Source organism: Kogia breviceps, chromosome 1, assembly GCF_026419965.1.
Source record: "Kogia breviceps isolate mKogBre1 chromosome 1, mKogBre1 haplotype 1, whole genome shotgun sequence".
NCBI classification, from domain to species: Eukaryota; Metazoa; Chordata; class Mammalia; order Artiodactyla; family Physeteridae; genus Kogia; species Kogia breviceps.
The window spans coordinates 103,804,221-103,826,281 of record NC_081310.1 but is presented as its reverse complement, the minus strand read 5'-3'; the positions used below and the strand labels follow the sequence as shown (position 1 = coordinate 103,826,281).

At 33.7% G+C, this 22,061-nt stretch overlaps 1 protein-coding gene across 1 annotated transcript in view; it reads left to right on the top strand.

Moving 5' to 3' along the window:
- Positions 1 to 22,061, top strand: part of DPYD (dihydropyrimidine dehydrogenase) — an 817,352-nt gene that overhangs the window by 469,090 nt on the left and 326,201 nt on the right. The window contains exon 14 of the mRNA XM_059043609.2: positions 10,162 to 10,326. Within this exon, the coding sequence (XP_058899592.1) occupies positions 10,162 to 10,326 (165 nt within the window). The remainder of the gene's footprint in view (positions 1 to 10,161; positions 10,327 to 22,061) is intronic.

Genomic DNA, 22,061 nt, shown 5'->3' with positions numbered 1-22,061 from the left:
AATCCATTTTGAATCTATTTTTTGTATGGTATAAGGTAATAAGTCTAGTGTCACCATTTTGCATGTAGTTGTCCAGTTTTCCCAACATCATTTATTGAAGGGACTATCTTTTCCCCATTATATAGTCTTGCCTTCTTTGTTGTAGATTAATTGACCATGTAGGTGTGGGTTTATTTCTGGGCTCTCTATTCTTTTCCATTTATCTAATGTGTTTTCCTTGAGTTTTTTGGTGTCCCTGGATCTGAAGACTGACATCTTTCATTAATTCTATTAAATCTCTGACAATATATATTGAAATACTTTCTCTTATGATTGTCCCCATTATCTTCTTGTGAACTCCAGTTAGATTTCTCCTTTAATTCTCAATCTGTGTTTCCTGTCTCTTTACCTCCATCTCATTTGTCTATGCTGCCTTTCAGGTAATTTTCCCAGATATATCATCAAATTGACTACTTCTCTTCATCTATGTCTAATCTCTTATTTACCCCAAACTATTAAGGTTCTTTATTTTCCCAATTATTACTTTTTTATTTCTAGAAATTCTTTTTTTTATATTTAAAATTTTTATGGTAAGTTTTGAATTGCTTATTCTTTGATTATACATTCAAGACTCTATTTTATTTTTCAAACATACTAAACTTTTACATTCCATATTTGAAAATCTCAGTATCTGTGGGGGATTTTTGTTTTGCTTTGTTTTGTAGATTTGATTTTATAGCTTTTTCTTCCTACTGACTTTCTTTTATGATGCCTTTTTTCCCCTCATTTGATTAGTAGAAATCTATTGTGAACTCACATCCCTGGGGTAAAATTTCCTCCAGAGAGATTTTGATACTGCTTCTACTAATTATCTGAAGACACTATGGCCAAGAGCCATTTTTAAACCAAATTTACAACTTGTGGTTTGGGGGCCCACACAAGTTTGTATTCTTAGGAGAGATATTTTCTTTCTCATCCAATATTTAGGCTCAAGTGGACACATACCCCATCATTACTCTATAGTTATTCTTTAGCTCAGAAAATGAGAGCATAACTTTTTGTTGGTGCTACCGTTATTTGGAGGCTTCTCGTCACACGCCCACCATGCATGTGCCCTGATTGTGTGGCTCTCTCAGATGTTTCTAAGCCATTAGAACTCAGGCTGTAGGCCACCTGGGACTGGCAGAAACCTCGAGGGCAAATATCACCCTACAACTGGTTTGCCTTGTGGATCTCTGCTTGGTTGCCATTTCTGATCTCTGAGAAATTTCCTTATTTTGACACAGGTACAATTGTGCATCTTTTGCTTTTGCTTTTTCATATCCTGTCAGGTATTTTTAAATGCACTATATTGTGAGGGCTTTCTCTCAATATCTTATTAATCATAATGCAAAAATGGAGAACTCCTGTCTGATTCTTTTAGATGTCCCCTTCCTTAAATAATAGCCATTTCATTTACAGTGGCTTCTCAAGGAAGACCACAGCATTTATACAAGTTTTATAAAATGTAAAGTTTTTTTTAAAAAATATTTATCATTTTCAATGAAAATCCTGCCCTAATACTTGAAGATGTTTAATAATTGTTAGAACTGACTCATGCTTATACCTTCACAGCTGCTGTTTGGGGCCCTAAAAGATTTCTTCAAAGCATATCACATGATCATCTTATGAGCAGGCCAGCAGAAATTTCTAAGTTAATTACAGTTTGGCAGAGTATATCCAAAACCTCTTATCTGAACAGTGAACCCAATAATTTAATCAGTCTGTCTGCTGATTAATCACGTTCTAATCCATCTGATATCAGCACAGAAAAAGCTCTTCATCTGTTTCTTGTAAGACTTATCTCTGTGAATGCACAGCTGCTGTGAGCTATTGGTATTAATAACTTGAATAAGAGACAGAACACAATGGATTCTCAAAGGCTGCAGAAAGAAGTTTGAACTCTTTAAAACAGTCATTCAAGACTCTCTAATTTGACCTAACTCTATGCAATCTTCCCATCCTAATTTCCTGTTGAGTTCCCAGCTTCAGCCCATGCACAGTTGCCTGAACTTTCACAACTTCTACTTTGTCTCTAAAGTTGGTGAATTGATGAATGAATAAATATTTATTTATCAAATACCACATGTCAGCCATGTGCTCTATTATGTCATGTAATATCCTACAACCTCTCTGTGATATAGTGAAGCCATTTTGATACATGAAAAAGTCAAAGAGCAAATCAAATTACTTTTTAGTGTCCTGTTTGCAAAGTTATAAACTCCTTGAAAAGGGGAAAGAGGAAAGAAAAAAGGCTACAAACCTGTGACCCAGAATTTTACCTGTCAGACATGAATAAAATTCAAAAATTAAATCTCCATATTTGTGCAGTGTGAGAAAACAAATCTTCTAGATATCTGACACTATCCAGGAGGAGGAAGACATTTGGCCCCAAGTGTGCACTAAGAGCAAGTGAGTAAAATTCCTTCCTTGACATAGACATTCAGTATATTTAGTTTCTGTTCATCATTTCCTTTCTAAGCCTAATCAAGTTCTAAATTGTTTCCCTAATTATTGTACTGCACAATGTGCTGCTGTTTGTTTGTTTTCCTTCTTGCTCCTTCCACTCTCTTACCTTCCTTACATTGGGTAGCCATCAGTCAGTTCTGTCCAGCCCAAGACTGAGATTAAGTGCACCCCAGGCCATTTGTGTTGACAGTCGTCAGCACACCAGCACACTGGAAATACAGAATTTGCAATGTGTTCTAAAACATGAGAAGGTTTCAAAGGGTTCATAGGACTTTGATCTTGCAAAGTTTGGGGCCACAGGAATAAGAAATGGATTATCAAGGTTGATTCGAGACTATGGAAAGTTTAATTTCACTAAATGATAATAATTTTGTCTTTTTGCAGCCATTTTCCAAGTTAATGACACTTTATGAATGCCCATATCGTAATTTCTTTTTTCTAATTTCTTCTTTCTGCATGGACTAGTCCTGGGTAGAAGACTTGTTTAATAAGACTGCTTGTTTAGCTCTCAGTTACTACATCTTTGTTTACATGAGCATCTGTGTGAATCCTGATTAATTCTACCCTGCTAGACACAGTTAATTAGACAAACGGTGACTATCAAACCATGTCAGAGTCTCTGCCACAGGGGTTGGTGGGCCTGAGAGATTACAAGTTTTGGGGAGAGACTATACATCTTGTAACTTGGGACCTGTCAGAGGCCTGTGTTCTGTCATAAAAACTAGGACAGAGGAAGCCCTCTGTAGAAAGAGAAAAGAATGAAGAGATATGCAAATAGAAGCAGAGAAAAGAGGCAGAGAAAAGAGGCAGAGAAAAGAGACAGAGAAACGTTCCTAACATTCTGGCATTATGGAATACATTTCTCTTCCTTAAGGCTCATATGCCACATCCCACTTTTAAAATTTAAGTTGTTTAAGTTGATTTATTTTTCTTGCAACTAAAATTAGTACTAATTATTATCATATATATCAAATGTTAAATCACTAATAATTTTATTACTCATATCACATAAATACATCTAGATTCTAGTCTCGTCTCTAATGCTCACTAGAGCTGTGCAACAGTGGACAAGTGACTTTAATATCTCTAAGACCTGGTTGTAGCATTAACTGCATGATGACAGAGTTGTGAAATCAAATAGATGATCTATGTGAAACATCTGTGCTATACAAATCTAAATTATTATTGTTTCTGCATTTTCAACACCACTGTTTCTCTGATAAATTATTTTGTATTTGTAGGATAACATTGTTAATCTTATTTACTGTGTTTTCCACGTGGATAGACAGATTTAAAGTTCCTTATGACAAATGGGTAAATTTTGTCACTAATTTAGGTTTTTGAGTGCTATCATTGTATAAGATAACTAAGATGGAAAATTGATGTATTAAGAACAGATTCTCATGTCACCCCTCCAAAACAACCAAGTGGAAATTATTCTGAACATTATAAAGTTTATTTTATGGAGTAATAAAATATTAATATACTTAGTTCATGAAGAAAATAAAATGTTAGAGGGTTCTTTCATAACAGTTGAGTTGCAGTAGAAACTGGGCCACTGTTGAATTTTATTTTACTTTTTGCTATTACCAGGGTAACAGTATGACAGATTTATAATGATGGAATCATATTATGTAACAGGATATTTGTTGTTAGATTTATCTGTAAAGTGAGTCTACTCTTTTATGGAATAATGAATACTTAAATCCCACTTATATTCGAGATGATATATTTTAGAGGATGATTTTTCCTGCAGTGCATTACATTTTTGAAATTCTAGTTATTAAAACCAAATAATTAAAAGATTTTTTGGGATAAAAAACAACCAATTCACAGCAGAATCTTGGAAATTAAAAAGGAACAAATATCCCTAAGATTTAAGTTACAGGTTTTCAGGTAAACCAACAAACCTTTAGCGATAGCTTATAACAGTATTCACTATGCTAGCACAAAGCTCATTAAACAGATTTCTCATTCTACCATGTGTTTCTACAGTTCAGGAATAAAGCTTCTTTGAAATTGCATATCACTAATACTCTTAGAAAGCCTTTGTTGCTCCTCCATCTCCAGTTTCTCCCCCAGCATCTACTACTCTAAAAAGTATCAAAAGTAATTCTTTTAAATTATTCTCTTACTTATTTTTAATTTCATCACAGAAGTATGTTTTACGTATCATATTCTATATTTTTTTACATCTTGCTCTTTTCACTCAACAACATATTTTTAAAATTCATCTGTTGTAGTATAGTAGCTGTGTTTCACTGTGCAAATTTTATTTTTCATTTTCAGCTACCAGTTTTAGACCCCAATTCTTTTCCTACTTTCTTACCAAGTCATCTCTGCAGTTTCCTTTTCCTATTCATTGAGCGAGCCCATTGTGACTATCTTACTCCAGCAGTAACCATGGAAACAGCATGGGTTTTTTTGGTGTTTTTTTTTTAGGATAAGAGAGGTCAAGTAAGTGAACTTAAACAAACAAACATAATCAGCCTATTTACCATTTCAATCTCTTTACTAGTGCTGAAAAATCACTATCATCACTTCAAATGTTAAGAGGTCACTAGCACTCCATTTTATAATGGTAATTACAAAATCACATGAAGCAGTGATATCACCTAATGATTTCTTATAAATAAACATCAATTTTTTAAAAAGTCTGAATATTGCTAATGTACTGAACACTAGAACTATGGTAATTCATCTTCTTTGTTATAGAGAATGAACTCTTATCTGTTCTAACTATTCTTGAATATGTTTATTTTGTTATATTAACTCCCTTAAGCAATGCTAATATGATTTAGCTATTAAATATTAAAGCAAAATATCATCTTGTAAAATCATACTCAGATTCTAGTATTCCCAGGTCAATTGCTTTAGTAAGTTATTGCCCAATTATTGAAGCTCTAACTTTAATCAGATAACCAAGGATAATTTGTTATATCCAAGTTTTCATTCATCTTTCACTTAATTTAAAAAGTCTAAGTCTCAAGTCACTGGAGAAGGTTTTTGACAAAGTAGTGGTAAATATGACTGAATTTGGGAAACACAGCCTAGAATAAAATTTATATTATTGATTTATCACTGGATGACCATATTGGAATTTTGGCAATTTAGTTGAATTTGGAATATGCTGAATTTTTTAATTGCTGCAATGGTAACAATTGACTCATGGATAGTTGACAAGTTATACACAATAGGTGGCTGTAATCTGGACCGTTATTAAGGATCTTTTTCTTTGCTTGAGTTAAGGAGAGAGAAAACTGACCTGTATAGAGAGGCACTACCTGTCATAAATCAACATAAATGAGTAAACAATCCTTGTCATACAATAGATAAAATTTCCCTTTGATTTGCCTTGTACTTCCTGTTGGATCTTGGTTAAAGAAATCATTGATAATCCTCCCACAGTATATTTACAGTTTAACATTGGATTATAGAAGAGGAAAATAAAACAATCCCAACATTAACAATAAATTCAACTCACAGTACACAAAATCTCTAGTGGAAGAATTTGAGGTTTTAAGGTATCACTGAGGGAGGACATCTGAAGAAAGAAGCGTTTGCTTGACTGTCCTCCAATTAAATGTTCTCATCTTATTGACCCTTTTGGCTGTTGTGAGTTCTTGGCTGAATTGTTATTAGGAGGAATACTGTAAAATAGCATATGGTTTTAAATTCCTAGACTATTGAGATTTTCCTTATTCAGTATAGCTGTGATTCTTCCACTCATGTCTTTTTTATTTTATGATATTAAAAAAATCTACACATTCTATGAAGATATGGGCATAGCATAGAGCACAGATATAAGAGGCAACTATAGTTGGTTAAGGTCCTGATAGGAAGAAATCATCAGGACTTTAACCTAAGAAATCTCTTAACCCAAGAAGTCCCCTAGGTTGGCCATGGACCAGGTTAGGAATTCTTATCCACTTGAACTGGAAAAGCATAAGAGTTGGTTTATATCTGAATGGGGCCATTCTATTTGGATCCTAGAGATCAGATAAATCCAGCAACTTAGGGTCAACAGTCAGAAAAGTCTTAGAAGCTACAGGGTGATCAAGTTCAAATATGCTTTCTGTGATCAAAGATCTGCAGTAGGCTAGGATGGGGAGAAGTGGAGTAATGGCCAGTCTGCATCACTGCATGCTGGTATCGGGATCTAGCCATAGTGTGGGATGGGGGACTGTATTCAAAAAGGGGTCCCTGAGGGATCAGGGGAAGCAAGTAAATGGTCTAGTAGGAAAGGATATAAGCAAAGAACTAGTTCCTAAAATTTGAGTATAAGCGCAAACTCATTTGTTCAGCAACATAATGAGGCCAGCAACGAATATCTTATAGTTCCTGCCTCAGGACAAGACCTATTCTAGTGCCTAGGGTTCTAGTTTAGGTTGCTTCATAAAACATTATTTGAAACAACAAGGACCTACTGTATAGCCCAGGGAAGTATATTCAGTATCTTGCAATAACCTATAATGGAAAAGAATCTGGAAAAGTATATATACATATATATGTATATATGTGTATATATGTGTATAAATATATATATGTATATGCATATATATGTATATATCTGAATCACTTAGCTCTACACCCAAAACTAACACAACATTGTAAATCAACTGTACTTCAACTGAAAAAAAAAAAAGAAAGAAAGAAAGAAAGAAAAATACATTATATGAATACCTACTAAAGGCCAGGCTAGAAGCTGGACATGTAATAGTACACAAGATATGGTTCCTTCTCTTCAAAAGTTTACACTCTACTGAAAAGTACTGACAAGAATATAGACAATCACAATACAGAATGTAGAGAGTACCAAATGGGGAATGGTACTCTTGGTACCATTGTTATTGTTATGATGGTGTGAGTCAGAGCAGCTTAAGATTTGATGGTGCTGGAGAGATCAGAAAAGGTTCCTAAATAGACTGAAGTCTGAGCTAAGACCTGAAGAATGGGCAGGAGCAGGGAGTCTAACACACGAGTCCGTTTTGTTGAATAAGCAGAAAGTGCTACTTCCAATGTAGGGGTTCAGAATTAGCATCCCCAAAATGTGTCACTTTGGCATGAAGGTTACTTTGAGATAAAGGCAGTCAAGATCCTGCAGGTTCAAGAGAAACTACTGCCCCTCCTTTAAGTACCTAGAAGAATTTAAACTTGGGATTTTTCCCAGAAAAGAGTTATTTACCTAAGTGTCTCCATCTATTCAACAGGGCAAACATCTAGTTACCAAACATCTACTCTTCTTCTTATTGTCCTATAATGACCCTTCTGTTCTTGGAAGCCCCAGATCCCTATCTCTTTCCTTAGCTCAGGATGGCATTTATACTTCACTTAACCTGTCTCTGAGCCTGTCATGTATGTGGGGACTCTTACCCTCTCATGTATGTAGTATTCCTGTACATATGAAGTTAAATTCCATTTCTCCTGTTTATCTCATGTCAATTTAGTTCTTAGACCAGCCTGAAGAACCTAGAAGGGTAGAGGAAAGTTTTCTTCCTCCTCAACACAGGTCAATAAATTACAAAATGGTCATTTAAAACAGGTGCCCTTTCATTTGTGGAACTACCCATTGCCAGGGCACATTACTTGGTAAACTGAATATGGTCTCTCTTCACCTCCTTGGTCCAATTCTCCTGTGCAGAGCACAGACTGTGACCTAGACTGGACTTATCTAGGTGAAGAAAATTTAGAGTAGAGGGGATAGCAGAGGAAAGGAGGAACTCAAGTCTTAAATGTATGGCTCTTGAAAATTGAAACCTAAGAGAAAATCAGCCTAATTTGAATGAAACATTTCTAGAATTGTTTTCTCAGACCATGACAGCATGAGAGTACCTACCTGGGTGAGATGCACAGAAGCCACCTGCAGGTACACACAGCACACATTTAAGCATTTGCCAAGATATAAATTGGACCCACTAAGCTTGAGCTTCCTGGAGTGACTCTACTTGTCACTTTACCCATTAAGATCGTGTAACATGGTTTCACAGTAGCAAATCAAAGTAAGGCTGGTGGTATTCCTACGATTACAATAAAAGTAGAATGGCTTGGGCTTCCCTGGTGGCACAGTGGTTGAGAATCTGCCTGCTAATGCAGGGGACACAGGTTCGAGCCCTGGTCTGGGAGGCTCTCACATTCCGCAGAGCAACTAGGCGCGTGAGCCACAACTACTGAGCCTGCGCGTCTGGAGCTCGTGCTCTGCAACAAGAGGGGCCACGATAGTGAGAGGCCCGCGCACCGTGATGAAGAGTGGCCCCCGCTTGCCAGAACTAGAGAAACCCCTAGCACAGAAACGAAGACGCAACACAGCAAAAATAAATAAATTAACTAATAAACTCCTACCCCCAACATCAAAAAAAGTAGAATGGCTTAATTAGTAAAACATTAACTGGCAGGATTCCTATAAGTAAAAATGTACATATTTAAGGTGGCTTATTGTAACATTTATTTTATAATATACTAATTCGTATGTAAAAGTGAATGTAAATTGCCAGAAATTAACATTCAATGTGAAGAAAAGTCCTTTATCCTCTGCAACTGTAGCATTTGGCAGATTCAGGAATAAATAATCTTTTGTGGCAAGGGTATGCCTTATCAAACATATGCAGATCAGCACTAATTAATGCTAATTAAGGTTTCCTGTCTATCTAGTTGGAAAAACGTCCAAATGTTATGAAATCCAGTTAGTATGCCTATTACGCTAATTGTTTTATATGGGGTGGTTCTTAATTAAAATATGTAAATTGACCTTAATTGCTATATACTAATGGGGGTTCATGTTATCTCACTAAAAGTGACAAGATGGTGAGGAGGGGTATTTAAAGGAATAATTCTGATAGCTCCTTAACTAAATGACCTTTACTCAAAATTAATTTTAATTGGAAGCTGGCTAAAGAAACATTTTTCTATCTTTGTTTCTTTTTAGTTTTTAGCAATGTAAGAATGTTACTCTTCTTTGTTAATACAGCTTTAGAAGCAGTATGGATTGTTAATTACACTTAACAAGCAAGTTAATTTGACTGTTTACTGTTTATAGTTATCAGGAAGTTATTGATATCCTCATTTCAGTCTTGGGAAAAATTAATTCGCATTGAATGTGAATTTATAGTTAGAATCATATAGGTAAATCAACCTAGTTAGTTTGTTAGAATGTGTGTTAAAGTTTGATGAGCCAATAGTGCTAATATATACTCCTTAGCTGTACTCCTTAATGTGTACTCCTTACTCCTTAGGAATTTCAATTTATATTGAAATTACTTTTTAGAAAAAAAATTTTTTTCTTTACAAACAGTAACTCTTATTTGAGTTAAAATCTCATTGGAGATGCTTAGATTAAATAGACTGAAATGATTTTCTTACATTTTACTTATCGTGTTTTTATTTATTATTTAATTGCACACAAATTAAAGTGTGTATGCCCAAAACCAGTGTAAATGAATTTACATATTTTTCCACTATGCTAACCTTACAATTATAGGAAGTAATTTAAATAAAGCCAACAAATATTTTATTTTACTTTTTCATTTGAAAGTAGTTTATGTTCAACTGTAATTTAAAATATATTAAAAATGTGAGGCAGGACTTAGTAGAATACTGTAATATGGAAATGAGTATAGAATGAAGATAACAGTTTTTCCTTTGTAGAAAGGAGACCCAATATCTTTATTCTTTCAACAGGACATAGTGACAAATGTTTCACCCAGAATCATCCGGGGGACCACCTCTGGCCCCATGTATGGCCCTGGACAAAGCTCCTTCCTGAATATTGAGCTCATCAGTGAAAAAACAGCTGCATATTGGTGTCAAAGTGTCACTGAACTAAAAGCTGACTTTCCAGACAATGTAAGTGTGATTTAATGTCTAAAACAAAAGAATTGGCATAAGTTGGTGAATGTTTATTTAAACATCCAACTCATAGGCTTATAAATATTAATGTGTATAATATATTTTATTAAAGAATCTGCCAGTTGCTTTGCTGATGCATAGAAAGATAAAAAAGAAAGAAATGCTCAAGAACTCATAAAAATCTGCACAATGTGAGGCTTTGTTATAAATGGGTGCCATGTAGATGGAAGAAGTATCTACATAAGCAGGAGGAAGAGAAATGAAATACTCATTTTATTGAGTTGGTTTTCACTGTATGTGGCTAGTATTTATGAAGGTGATGACCTTAGGAAGAAATTGCAGACTGTAAATCATTTTAAATATAAAGCTGAGGCAGGGTTTCCCTGGTGGCGCAGTGGTTGAGAATCCGCCTGCTGATGCAGGGGACACAGGTTCGTGCCCCGGTCCGGGAAGATCCCACATGCCGCAGAGCGGCTGGGCCGGTGAGCCATGGCCACTGAGCCTGCGCGTCTGGACCCTGTGCTCCGCAACGGGAGAGGCCACAACAGTGAGGGACCCGCGTACCACAAAAAAAAAAAAAAAAAAAAAAGCTGAGGCAGAAGCAGAATTTCTTGTATAGTTTAGATTTTTTCAGTGGGAAATAATTCACCAAATAATTTTAACACCTTTATTCTGAGTGAGTCAACTATCTTTTATAATTTTTTTTTCTTCTAAAGTACTATATACAAATATTACAGTGATATCAGGCTTATGTATGATATTTCATTTTTTGTGGATTTTTATATATTGCCTATAGTTTTTTAGTCCACAGATAGTATTTTCTCCTCAATAATTGGTTAGTGTTGTCTTTAATGTCATTCATTCACTCTCCTCCTCTTCCCCCGAGCCCCTTTCACCGTACACACACATGCACACACACACATTTCTCTCTCTCTCAGTGAGCTGGTGGTGAATTGAGGTTGAAGTTTGGGGCGCGATGTATGTTTGCATTGTAGAAAAGATTTCAAAGACAAATGAGAACACTTCAAGTATTCTAATAATAAATATTTTAAAATCTAATGAAATTTGTGGATGTTTGCCCACAAACTGATAAATCAGGAAATTTTACAGGGGAACTTTAGCTATCACACTATCACCTAGCTCATCAAGTTTATTTTTCTGTTTTAGAAGGCTCTAACTGTTTCAAAGTTCTCTCTTATCTTGAAACAAAATATAATCACATAAGATACAATTTATCTTCCTCAATTCAACCCTTCAGATGTGAAGGCAACTATAAAGGCCATATGAAATCTATAGCTTCTGCCCAGGAATTTTTCACTTCCTGAGCTTGATGTTGCAATTATCTGTTTGCATGTTATATAATCAACTCTAGTAACAATTTTGTTGGACTATTTGTGCTTTAAAGAATCCACATGTTTTGGGAAGCTTTTCTCAGAATGACAAGGACAAAAAGTGGTCAACCATAGAAATAATTATTAATATATTTTTAAACAGTCTACAGTGTTAAGTAATACTATGCTAGGTACTGAACATGCAATAAAATAATAATAAATGATAATAAGTGTGAGCACTTACATAGTATTCACTCTGTGCTAGGTATGGTTATAAATGCTTTGTGTATTTTAACACTCATTTAATTTTTCAACAACTTTATAAGATAGGTAGTATTATTTTCCCCATTTCACAGATGAGGAACTGAGGCACACAGAGTTAAGTAGCATGCCCAAGGTTCACAGGTATTATATGGTGAAGCCAGAATTTGAACTAGAAATTTGATTTTAGCATCCATGCTCCTGTCTAGTAATAGTGTTCACTAGTGCACCTGCTTATATTGCAATATCATTTCAGGCCCTTAAAGGCTCAGTGTTACTTATATTAATGCAAAATAAGAACAGTATGAAATATTCTTTCAATCGTATTTAAATGAGCCAATGTATCTGAAAAAAATCCCTTTTTCTGGAAAATAATACCTACCAATAACTTGTCTTAAGCTCACCTGATACTTTCTACCCTCTCTTGAGGAGGAATAAGATGTTATAATAATGGCTTCCAAGAAATGACAGTAAGTAGACAAGAAAGTTGAGACAAAACCCTTGCTTTGTGATCCTACAATCAAGCAGAAAGACTTGGAACACATTTAAATGTTCTTTTCAATTTCCCTGGAAATAATTTTCTTCTCCTATAACACTTTTTCTTCTGACAAAACAATGCAGCTTTTCTTGTTGCTGATTCTTTTACCATTTAGATTATATTCATTATTCTTTTTCTGTATTCTTAGAATTAATTTCTAACATTTTTACTTCCCATATCAAAGATAACATTTTAAATAAAATTAAAATGGCATTCCCATTTGAACCCATAGAAATAATATGTGTGCACCTAGATACTGCCATGCTGAGAGTAGAATATCCCCCACTGTTTTGGAATTACTCTGATGCCAAGCCCAATGAGCTGAATGAAAGAAGGTGACCCTTCATTTTCCACATTTAATTATCACTCTCACTGGAGTTTTCCCACATCATTCTCGAGTGTGTGGCTGCCACCTTTAATGACAGGGATCAGATAATTCAACCTATTATGGCAGCTTCTAAGCAAGGGCTAACTTTTCTGAAAAAGGAATTGTGCCGGGGGGCATATAGTTCAGCTAACATCAGCAGCCAGTATCTTTCTTTCCAGAGAAAGTAGGCACCAGTTGACCATGAACTAGAGGAGACAGCTGGAAGACCATGTTGAATATAAAGACATTAAGACCCCCTGAAATATATTGTAAGGGCTTGTTTCTTAACTGTCACAGAATTATACCAAAGCCTACATTTATACCAGATTTCTGCTTGGCTTTCAAGGTTTCCTTTTATTTACCTGTGAATTAAACCTGGCACACTGATCATTGTAGTGACAATTTATTACTCAGAGGTTTTTTTTTTCTTTTCTTTCCTAAGCTGAGATTTTGCAATGCTTATTATGAAATGTATTGTGTAATTAGGGCTTACAGAAATCAATTTTAAGTGAATCCTTTAATTCTCACTGCAAAAACCTTAGACATCATATACTTCAGGCTTGCAAAAAATTTTTACCAAGAAATACATGCTGCATTTTGTCTGAATGCACTGAATTAGCAAGCAAAGACTGGCATTTTCTATCATTTGTGGAAGCTAAAGTGAGAGTTAGGCAAAAGTTAGGGATTCATCAGTGAATCAGCTGGTGAAGATAGAAAGGGGAATGATGGCTTTATTAGAGAAATTAATAAGGGAAGAACAATTGGTATGTAAATATACTTCTATTATAAGACACCTCATTTCTACTGAAACCCATTGTCAGTTTATTACTGAGAGATCGGCATTGCACACATTATGTTCAAAATGACTCCAAAGAAGTTGCTCTCTGTCAGCATTCTGAAGATGTTTTCCTGACCAATAGCCTCTAAATACAGAGTTTTTAACCTTATGTGTGTGCCATGGCCTCCACAAGCACCCTGGTGAAGCCTAAAAGCCTCCTTTAGAATACTGTTTTTCAATGAATAAAACAAAATTCATAAGGTAATAAAGGATTCCCATTATATTAAAATAAAATTATTGAAATATTTTAAAAAATATGATGTAGTAAAATATGTTACTCTTTAGTAAGGCACTAAAAATACAATCTAGTGGCAGGTTTAATACCTACTGCAGTCTTGATATAATGGTGACTCCAACTGATACCCTGAGATAGCTGCAGCAACTCTACATCGCTATGTGATTTTCTCTGGTTTCTGTTGGTGCAAAGTCATAGGTATTGATAGTGTTACACTGTTTTGTTGCTTCATGATGGAGGAAGTGCTAAATTTCAGTGAGAGGCTAGTGAAAATAAAGACCTAATTTTTTTTTTTTTTCCATCCAGGTTCATGAATTTTCTGTTTTCTATCAAGGGTTCTAAGGACCTCAGATTAAGAACCTGTGTCCAGCATTTCTCAATTCTGGTTGCATATTAGAATCTCTTAGAGAGATTCAAAAATGGTATTTATGGTTAGGCCCTATACCAGTTGAATCATTTTAGAATTCTGGCATGGATACAGTGAATATAGATCTGTGTGTGTGTATGTAAGTATGTGTATAGATATGTATATGTGTATCTGTGTGTGTTTATATTTTTTATAAAGTTCCTCAATTGATTCTACTACATATATCATCAACGTCACTCATGAACTTTGACATATATCATTAAATATTTATAAAACTCCTATACCAGAACTGTTTACTGGGAGCTGTTTATATGTGCTAAGGGTTTTATGTATCTGTGAAACAGAGATTTTCCCCATTTTACAAATGAGGGAACTGACATTTAGAGACATTGCATTAACTGTCCAGATGACACAGTTAGTAAGTAAATGCTTTGGGACTGGAAATCTTTCCATTACACCATGAAGAGGTGTTCTATTTGACCATAAAGAACCTGAGAAATTAAGAACATACATGTTACAATCCTCCCTTGTCAACCCACTCAGATGGGCCAATTAGATTGAGCTTTCTCAACTGCAGACTGTCAAAAGAAAAAAAAAAAAAAAAAAAAGCAACAAATCTTTTCATTTGACAAAGAAAGTTCTGTCATCAGTCAATCATTATCTTGTCATTAGTTCCAGTGAAGAACACTTTATAGCTCAGCTTTTTTTGCTTTGCAGCGAGGTAGGTGTCTGTAGAAGACAATGCCAGTGACTCAATGTGGACCTTGGCTTGAATTGTTACCTGGCCTCATTTTAAGTTCTGTATTTGAAAATAGGGAAGTCAAGGGACTGAGTCAGATCTAGGTATCCTCCAAGCAGGAGGATGCTCCCTACTTATTCAGTGGACATTCGTCACCCCATTACTCCTGCACAGTCTTCTTACAGGTGCCACGAAGGCTGACTCAGCAGAAGTGGTCTTCCTTTTCTTTGAAGTATGTATAATTAAGTCCAGCTAATTAGAAATAGGGGATTGTGTTACCCATTCAGTCTGTTCAGATAAATTTGTAACAAATGAAACTACGATAAATGTATTGTCAGGAAGCAATGATCAGTGTAAGTTCATTACTTTTGCTTTCTGATCACAGAGCTTACAAAGCACAAACAGCACCTTAGCTCTTCTCTCCTTGTATCCCAAAAAGGGTATTTACCAACAGAAACAAACCTAAGAGTCTCTGCAACTGGAGGCATTCCTTCTTTGCTCCATCTGGAATTATTTGAGTGTATAAAGTCCCTGTTTCTGTAAATGTCTATATATTCCAATGCTGATTTATTTTAAGTAAATTATGAAACTGCTGGATCAGGTATTGAAGGGAAGCCTAGTATATCCTCCAGGAAGCTCTTCTCTTTTTTACACCACAGCTTAAGTAATGATTTTGTAATACTGTTCGTTTATTCCAGAGGACATAGATATTTCCCAACCTCGCTTTTTTGCTAAAATCAAGGACAATTATCTAGTGGCATTACTTTATTTTTTTTAAAAAAGATCTGTCTAATGTATAAAAATCAAAATAAATCCAAAATGATTCACAATTAGCCATAGGCCAAGCACTAATTTGGTTATGCCCAACAAACCTTAAAGACCAGACCTGAAAGGATAAAAATATGTCCAAGTAATTTAATGGCAACTCAGAAAAAGGCTCAATAATATTTATAGGAATATAAAATATCTAGTACCAAACAAGATAAAGTTCAATGTCTGGCATCCAATTAAAAATTACCTAGTATGTGAAGAAATAGGAAAATAGCCCCAAAATAATAAAAAAATCGATCAGTTAAAACTGATATGATGTTAAAATTATATGCAAGGACATTAAAACTGTTATTCCATACATTCAAAAGGCTAAGTTAAGCCATGGAAGATAGATAAAAGACCTAAATCAAAATTCCAAGCATGAAAACTACAACGAAAGGGATGGAAAACACACTGGAAGTTATTATCAGCATATTGGCACTGAAGAAGAAATAATTAGTAAATTTGAAGATACAGCAATAAAAACTATCCAAGGTGAAACACACACACACACAAACACACACACATACACATACACACACACACAGAGGTTGAGAGAGAGAAGAAAGTAAACATACCATTCGTGAGCTGGGGAAAACTTCAAGTGGCTTAATATGTACTGGAATTCCTGAAATTTGAAGAAATAATAGACCATACTTTCCCAATTTTTCTTAAAACTATTAGCCTCCCACTATGCAAACAAAACAAAAACAAACAAATAAAAATAATAAACAAGAAACTTGATGAACTCCAAGCACAAGAAACATGAATAAAATTACACCAAGGTAATACATCATAATCAAATTAATTAAACAGTGATAAAGAGGAAAACTTCCAAGCAGTCAGGGACAAAAAGCATGTTCCATACAGAGGAACCTAACATAAGGGTTACTGCTCTGATTTGTCATCTGAAACAGTGCAAGTTAGAGGTCATCTTTAAAGTGCTGAAAGATTTAAAAAACAAGCAAACAAAAACTGTTAAACTCGATTTCAAAATTCAGTAACATATCTTTAAGAATACAGTGAAATAAGTACTTTTTCAATCATAAAAAGGTGGAAAGAATTCATCACCAGGAATCTGCACTACAGGAAATGTTAAAAGAAAATGTTTATGTTGAAGGAAAATGATGCCAGATTGAAATATGGATCTATACAAACTAGTAAAGAACACCAAGATTTGTAACTACATGGGTAAATATTTTTTAAAATTATTTATTCACTTTAGAAGAGAATTGGTTGTTTAAACAAAAACACATTATCAGATAGTGTGGGGAGTTTATAGCATACATGAAGGTAAAATATATGACAACAATAGTGCAAAAGTTGTGAGGAAGAAATGGAAGTATACTACTGTAAGCTTCTAAAACCTTATGTAAAGTTTTATATCCCTTGAAGGTAGACTGTGATAACCTAAAGATATATACTCTATATAAGCTCTATACAACCACTAAAATAATGTGACTTAGTTACAGGTAAAACATGAAAAATAAAGGTGTAAGATAGAATTAAACAAAGTACTCACACCAAAAGAAAGTAAGATTAAACCTAACCATATCAATAGTGAAATTAAATGTAATTGGTCTAAACATCTCAATTAAAAGGCAGAGGTTTTCATATTTGGTTAAAAAAAAAAACAAGATTCAACTGTATGCTGCCTACAAGAAAAAACAATTTAAAATATGAAGACATAAATAGGAGAATATTAAAGCAATGGAAGAAGATATACAATGGTAATTCTATTCAAATACAATCTCATAATACTGATAGCAAAGTAGTTATAAAAGCAAAGAATATTATCAGGGGCAAAAAAAGATCAACTTATAATGATGAAAAAAATTCATCCAGAGTTGATAACAGTCCTAAATGTTTTATGACTTAATAACAGAGCTCAAGAAACCTGAATAAAAAACTGATAGAGCTACAAGGAGCAATGGGAAAACTCAAAATTATAATTGGAGATTTCCATACCTGCCTGTCAGTACTTAATAAAACAATTGAATGAAGCTGTTGAGGATTTGAAAAATGCTATCAACTTATCTAATTGACGTTTATTGGACACGCCATCCAAAGGCAACAGAATACACAGTCATTTTAAGTACATGCATAATATTTACTATTATAGGCCATATTCTGAGCCATAGAAGAAGTCTCAACAATTAAAAAAAAAATGTAAATCATCCAAGGTATATAGTCTGCCCACAACAGAATTAAATTTGTAATCAAAAACAGGAATGTATTTGTAAAATCCCAAAATATTTAGAAAATAAATAATATACTTCAATAACCCTCGGCTGAAAGAGGAAATCACAAGCAAAATTAAAAATTATTTTGAATGGAATGAAAATTAAAATATAAAATATCATAATTTTTGGTATACCATACAAGCATTACTTGAGGGAAAATCTATACCATCGAAGACATGTATCAGAAATGAAGAAAGATCTCAAATTAATGACTACAACTTCCACCTTTAAAAACTAGAAAAAGAGAAAATTAAACCCAAAATAAATAACATAAAGGATATAATGAAGATTAGAGGAGGAAATTGATGAAATAAATAACAGAAAAATAATAGAAAATGTCAACAAAGGTAAAGCTGATTCTTTAAGAAGACAAATAAAATTGACACAACTTTAGCTAGACTGATCAGGAAGAAAAAGGGAGAAGAAACATAAATTACCAATATAGGGAATGAGAGAAGTAACACCATTGCAGATTTTACAGATATAAAACAGAAAATTACAGAATATTATGAACAATTTTATGCAGATAATCAACTTAGGTGAACTGGACAAATCCCTTTAAAGACACAAATTTTCAAAGTGTATTCAAGAAGCAATGGATAATGTTAAAGAAATTGAATTCCTGGTTTAAAACATTTCCATGAAGAAAACTACAAGCCCAGATGGCTTCATGAGTGAGTTTTACCAACCATTTAAGAAAGAATAATGCCAATTCTACACCTACTTTTTCAGAAAAGAAAAACAGAGGAAATACTTACAAACTAAATCTGTAATGCCACACTTTGATATCACAGCCAGATAAAGGCAGGACAAGAAAAGAAAACTATGGACCAGTGCTCCTCATTAATGTAGATGCAAAAGTTCTAAACAAATTTACAAATATTAACCAACAGTATATAAAGAATGTAATACCTCATGAACAAATGAGGTTTATTCCAGGAATTCTGGTAGGTTTAACATTTGAAAATAATATAATTCAGATAAGTTGCAAACTAAATAATAACAACAACACAAACAGGAAAAAACATTTGAAGAAATTCAAAAATCCTTTCCTAACTTTTAAGTAATTTCAGCAAACTAAGAATATAAGAGTAATTTCTTAGCCCTCTAAAATGCATTAAAAAAAAAAAATCCCTAGAGCTAATATCCTAGTTAATGGTAAAAGACTGAATACTTTCTTCCTAAGGGAAATAAAATAATGATATTTGCTTTTGCCATTTCTAGAATACATTGTGCTAGAGTTCCTGTACTGTTTAATAAGAGAAGACAAATAAAAGATATGCACATTGCAAAGGAAGAAATAAAACTACCTTTATTCACAGATGACATGATTATTTATGTAGAAAATCTGACTGAATATACCAATAAGAACCACTTTATTTACAAAAGCAGGCAGCTAGCTTACAAGTTACTGTTTTCAGATTTGATTTTTTAAATAGTTGCATTAAAATACTGTTTATCTTTATTACTAACTTTTCTTGCACTCCGTTAAATTCTGCACCCCAGGCAAATGCCTAATGACTCAACCTGGCCTTGGCCTGCCAAAATACAACTTTAAATAATAAATGAGTTTAGCAAGATTGAAGATACAAGATCAACTTTTAAAAATCATTTGTACTTTTTATATACTAGCAATTAACAATTGGAAACTGAAATAAGTATATCTTATGAATATATCAGTATAGCAAAAAAATGAAATAGGGATAAATTTGACATAAGATGTGAAATATGTGAACACTGAAAACTACAATATATTACAATAGAAATTAAAGAATTAAGTAAATGGGAGGTATATCATGTTCAGTGATCAGAAGAGTCACTATTGTTAAGATGTCAAGTAACCTCATTGATTTAAAGGTTAAATGAAATTACAGTCAAAATATTAACATGATTTTTTTTGCAGAATTTAACAAGTTGATTCTGAAATTCATATGGAAGTATAAAGAATTTACAGTAGCCAAAATAATTTTAAAAGAACCAAATTGGAAATCTAAAACTTTCCGATTTCAAGACTTATTTTAAAACTACAGTAATTAGGATAGTGTGGTATTGGCATAAAGATAGATAGACAAATAGATTAATGGAGCAGAATAACAAGTCCAGAAAACAACCTACAAATTATTTATATGAACAAATGATTTTTGACAAAGATGCTAAAAGGAAATTCAGTGGACAACATTTAGTCTTTTCAACACATGATGCTGGTAAAATTGAGTATCCATATGCAAAAAATAAAAATAAAATAAATGACTCATGTCTGACATGACATATAAAAATTAGCTCAAAATATTCATAGACCCAAATGACAAACCTAAAACTATAAAACTCCTTAAAAAAAAAAAAAATAAGGAGAAAGGCTCTGTTATCTTAGGTTAGATAAATACTGAATATTTCTTAGATGCATACCGAAAGTATAGTCTTTGAAAGAAAAAGATGATAGATGTGATTTCTTCCAAATTAAAACTTCGCTCTTCAAACCTGTTGCTAAGAAAATGAAAATGCAAATTACAGACTGAGAAAAATATTTGCAAATCACGTATCTGGTAAAAGACTTGTATCCAAAATGTTTAAAAGACTTTCAAAACCCAGTAATAAGAAAGCAAACAACCCTTCCCACTTTGAGCAAAACATGTGAAGAGACACTTCACCAAAGAAGATCATGAATGACAAATAAGCACAAGAAAAGGTGCTCAACATCATTAGTCATTACAAAAATCCAAATTAAAGCCACAGTGAGATATACATCTATTAGAATGTCTAAAATTTGAAAGACTGATTATATCAAATGTTAGCGAGGATATGGAGCTACAAGAACTCTCATACATTGCTAGTGGTAAAACCACTTTTGAAAATAGTTTGGTAGTTTCTTAAAAAGTTAAACGTACACCTACCATATGACCCAGATAATCCACTTTTGGCTATTTACCCAAGAAACACCTAAACATATGTCCATACAAAGACTTATACAGGACTGTTCACAGCAGTTTTATTTGTAATAGCAAAAAACTGTGAATGATTCAAATGTCCAACTGAATAGATCAACAAATTGTGGTGTTGTATACAATAAAATACTACTTAGTAGTAAGAATGAACTGTTTGATACATACAAATATGGATTAATCTCAAAAATTATGCTGAGAAACAAAAAGCCAGCCTCTTTCCTTCTCAAAAAATACATATTTTATGATAAAACTGTAGAAACTGTTAACTAATCTATAGGGATGTAAAATAGATTACTGGTTGCCTCATAGGGGAGGGTTTGGAGGGAGGGATTATAAAGCGTCACAAGGAAATTTGGAGGCATGATAGACATATTCATTATCTTGATTGTGATGATAGTTTCAAAGTATATAAAATTGTAACCTTTAAATATGTGCAATTATTATATGTTATACTTTATATAATACATAATATGTAGAGAATTATATTTCAATAAATCTGTTTTAACATATTCAATAGGTTAAATTTAAAATTATAAAAGCACTTTTCATGGGATGTGCCCTGGGAATTAATCCCAGGTTGGATTAAATGGCTAAACCCCTGTCACCCGACTGTTCAATCCCTACCCATTGCCCAAGCCACCAGTCAGTTATTACATTCCGTGAAATTTTCTAGTGTTTTGATTGTATTCACTTTGATATGGAGACACGGGAATTAACATGAGGTTTAAAATGATGTTATGCAGTGTTAAGAAAGAAAAGAAATGTTGGGTGGTTTTTTTTCAGCTTCTGCTTTGTGGGAGATTAAAATGCTAGGGCTTTATCTCATTCAGTAAAGGAAAAATCTTGAGAAAATCCATCAAAGCTTTTAGTCACTTTATATATACAAGCATTAACTGCCTGCAACATACTTTTTCTCAAATTCTCCTCCACTTTGTAATTTGTCAGGCTGCCTTTTGGGTAACAATATTGTCTCCTCAGTTTGGAAGTATAGCATCCAACACACTGAACCATGTTGGAAGAGACCCTGGGGATGGCGATGTTGCATTGAATTTAGACTCTTT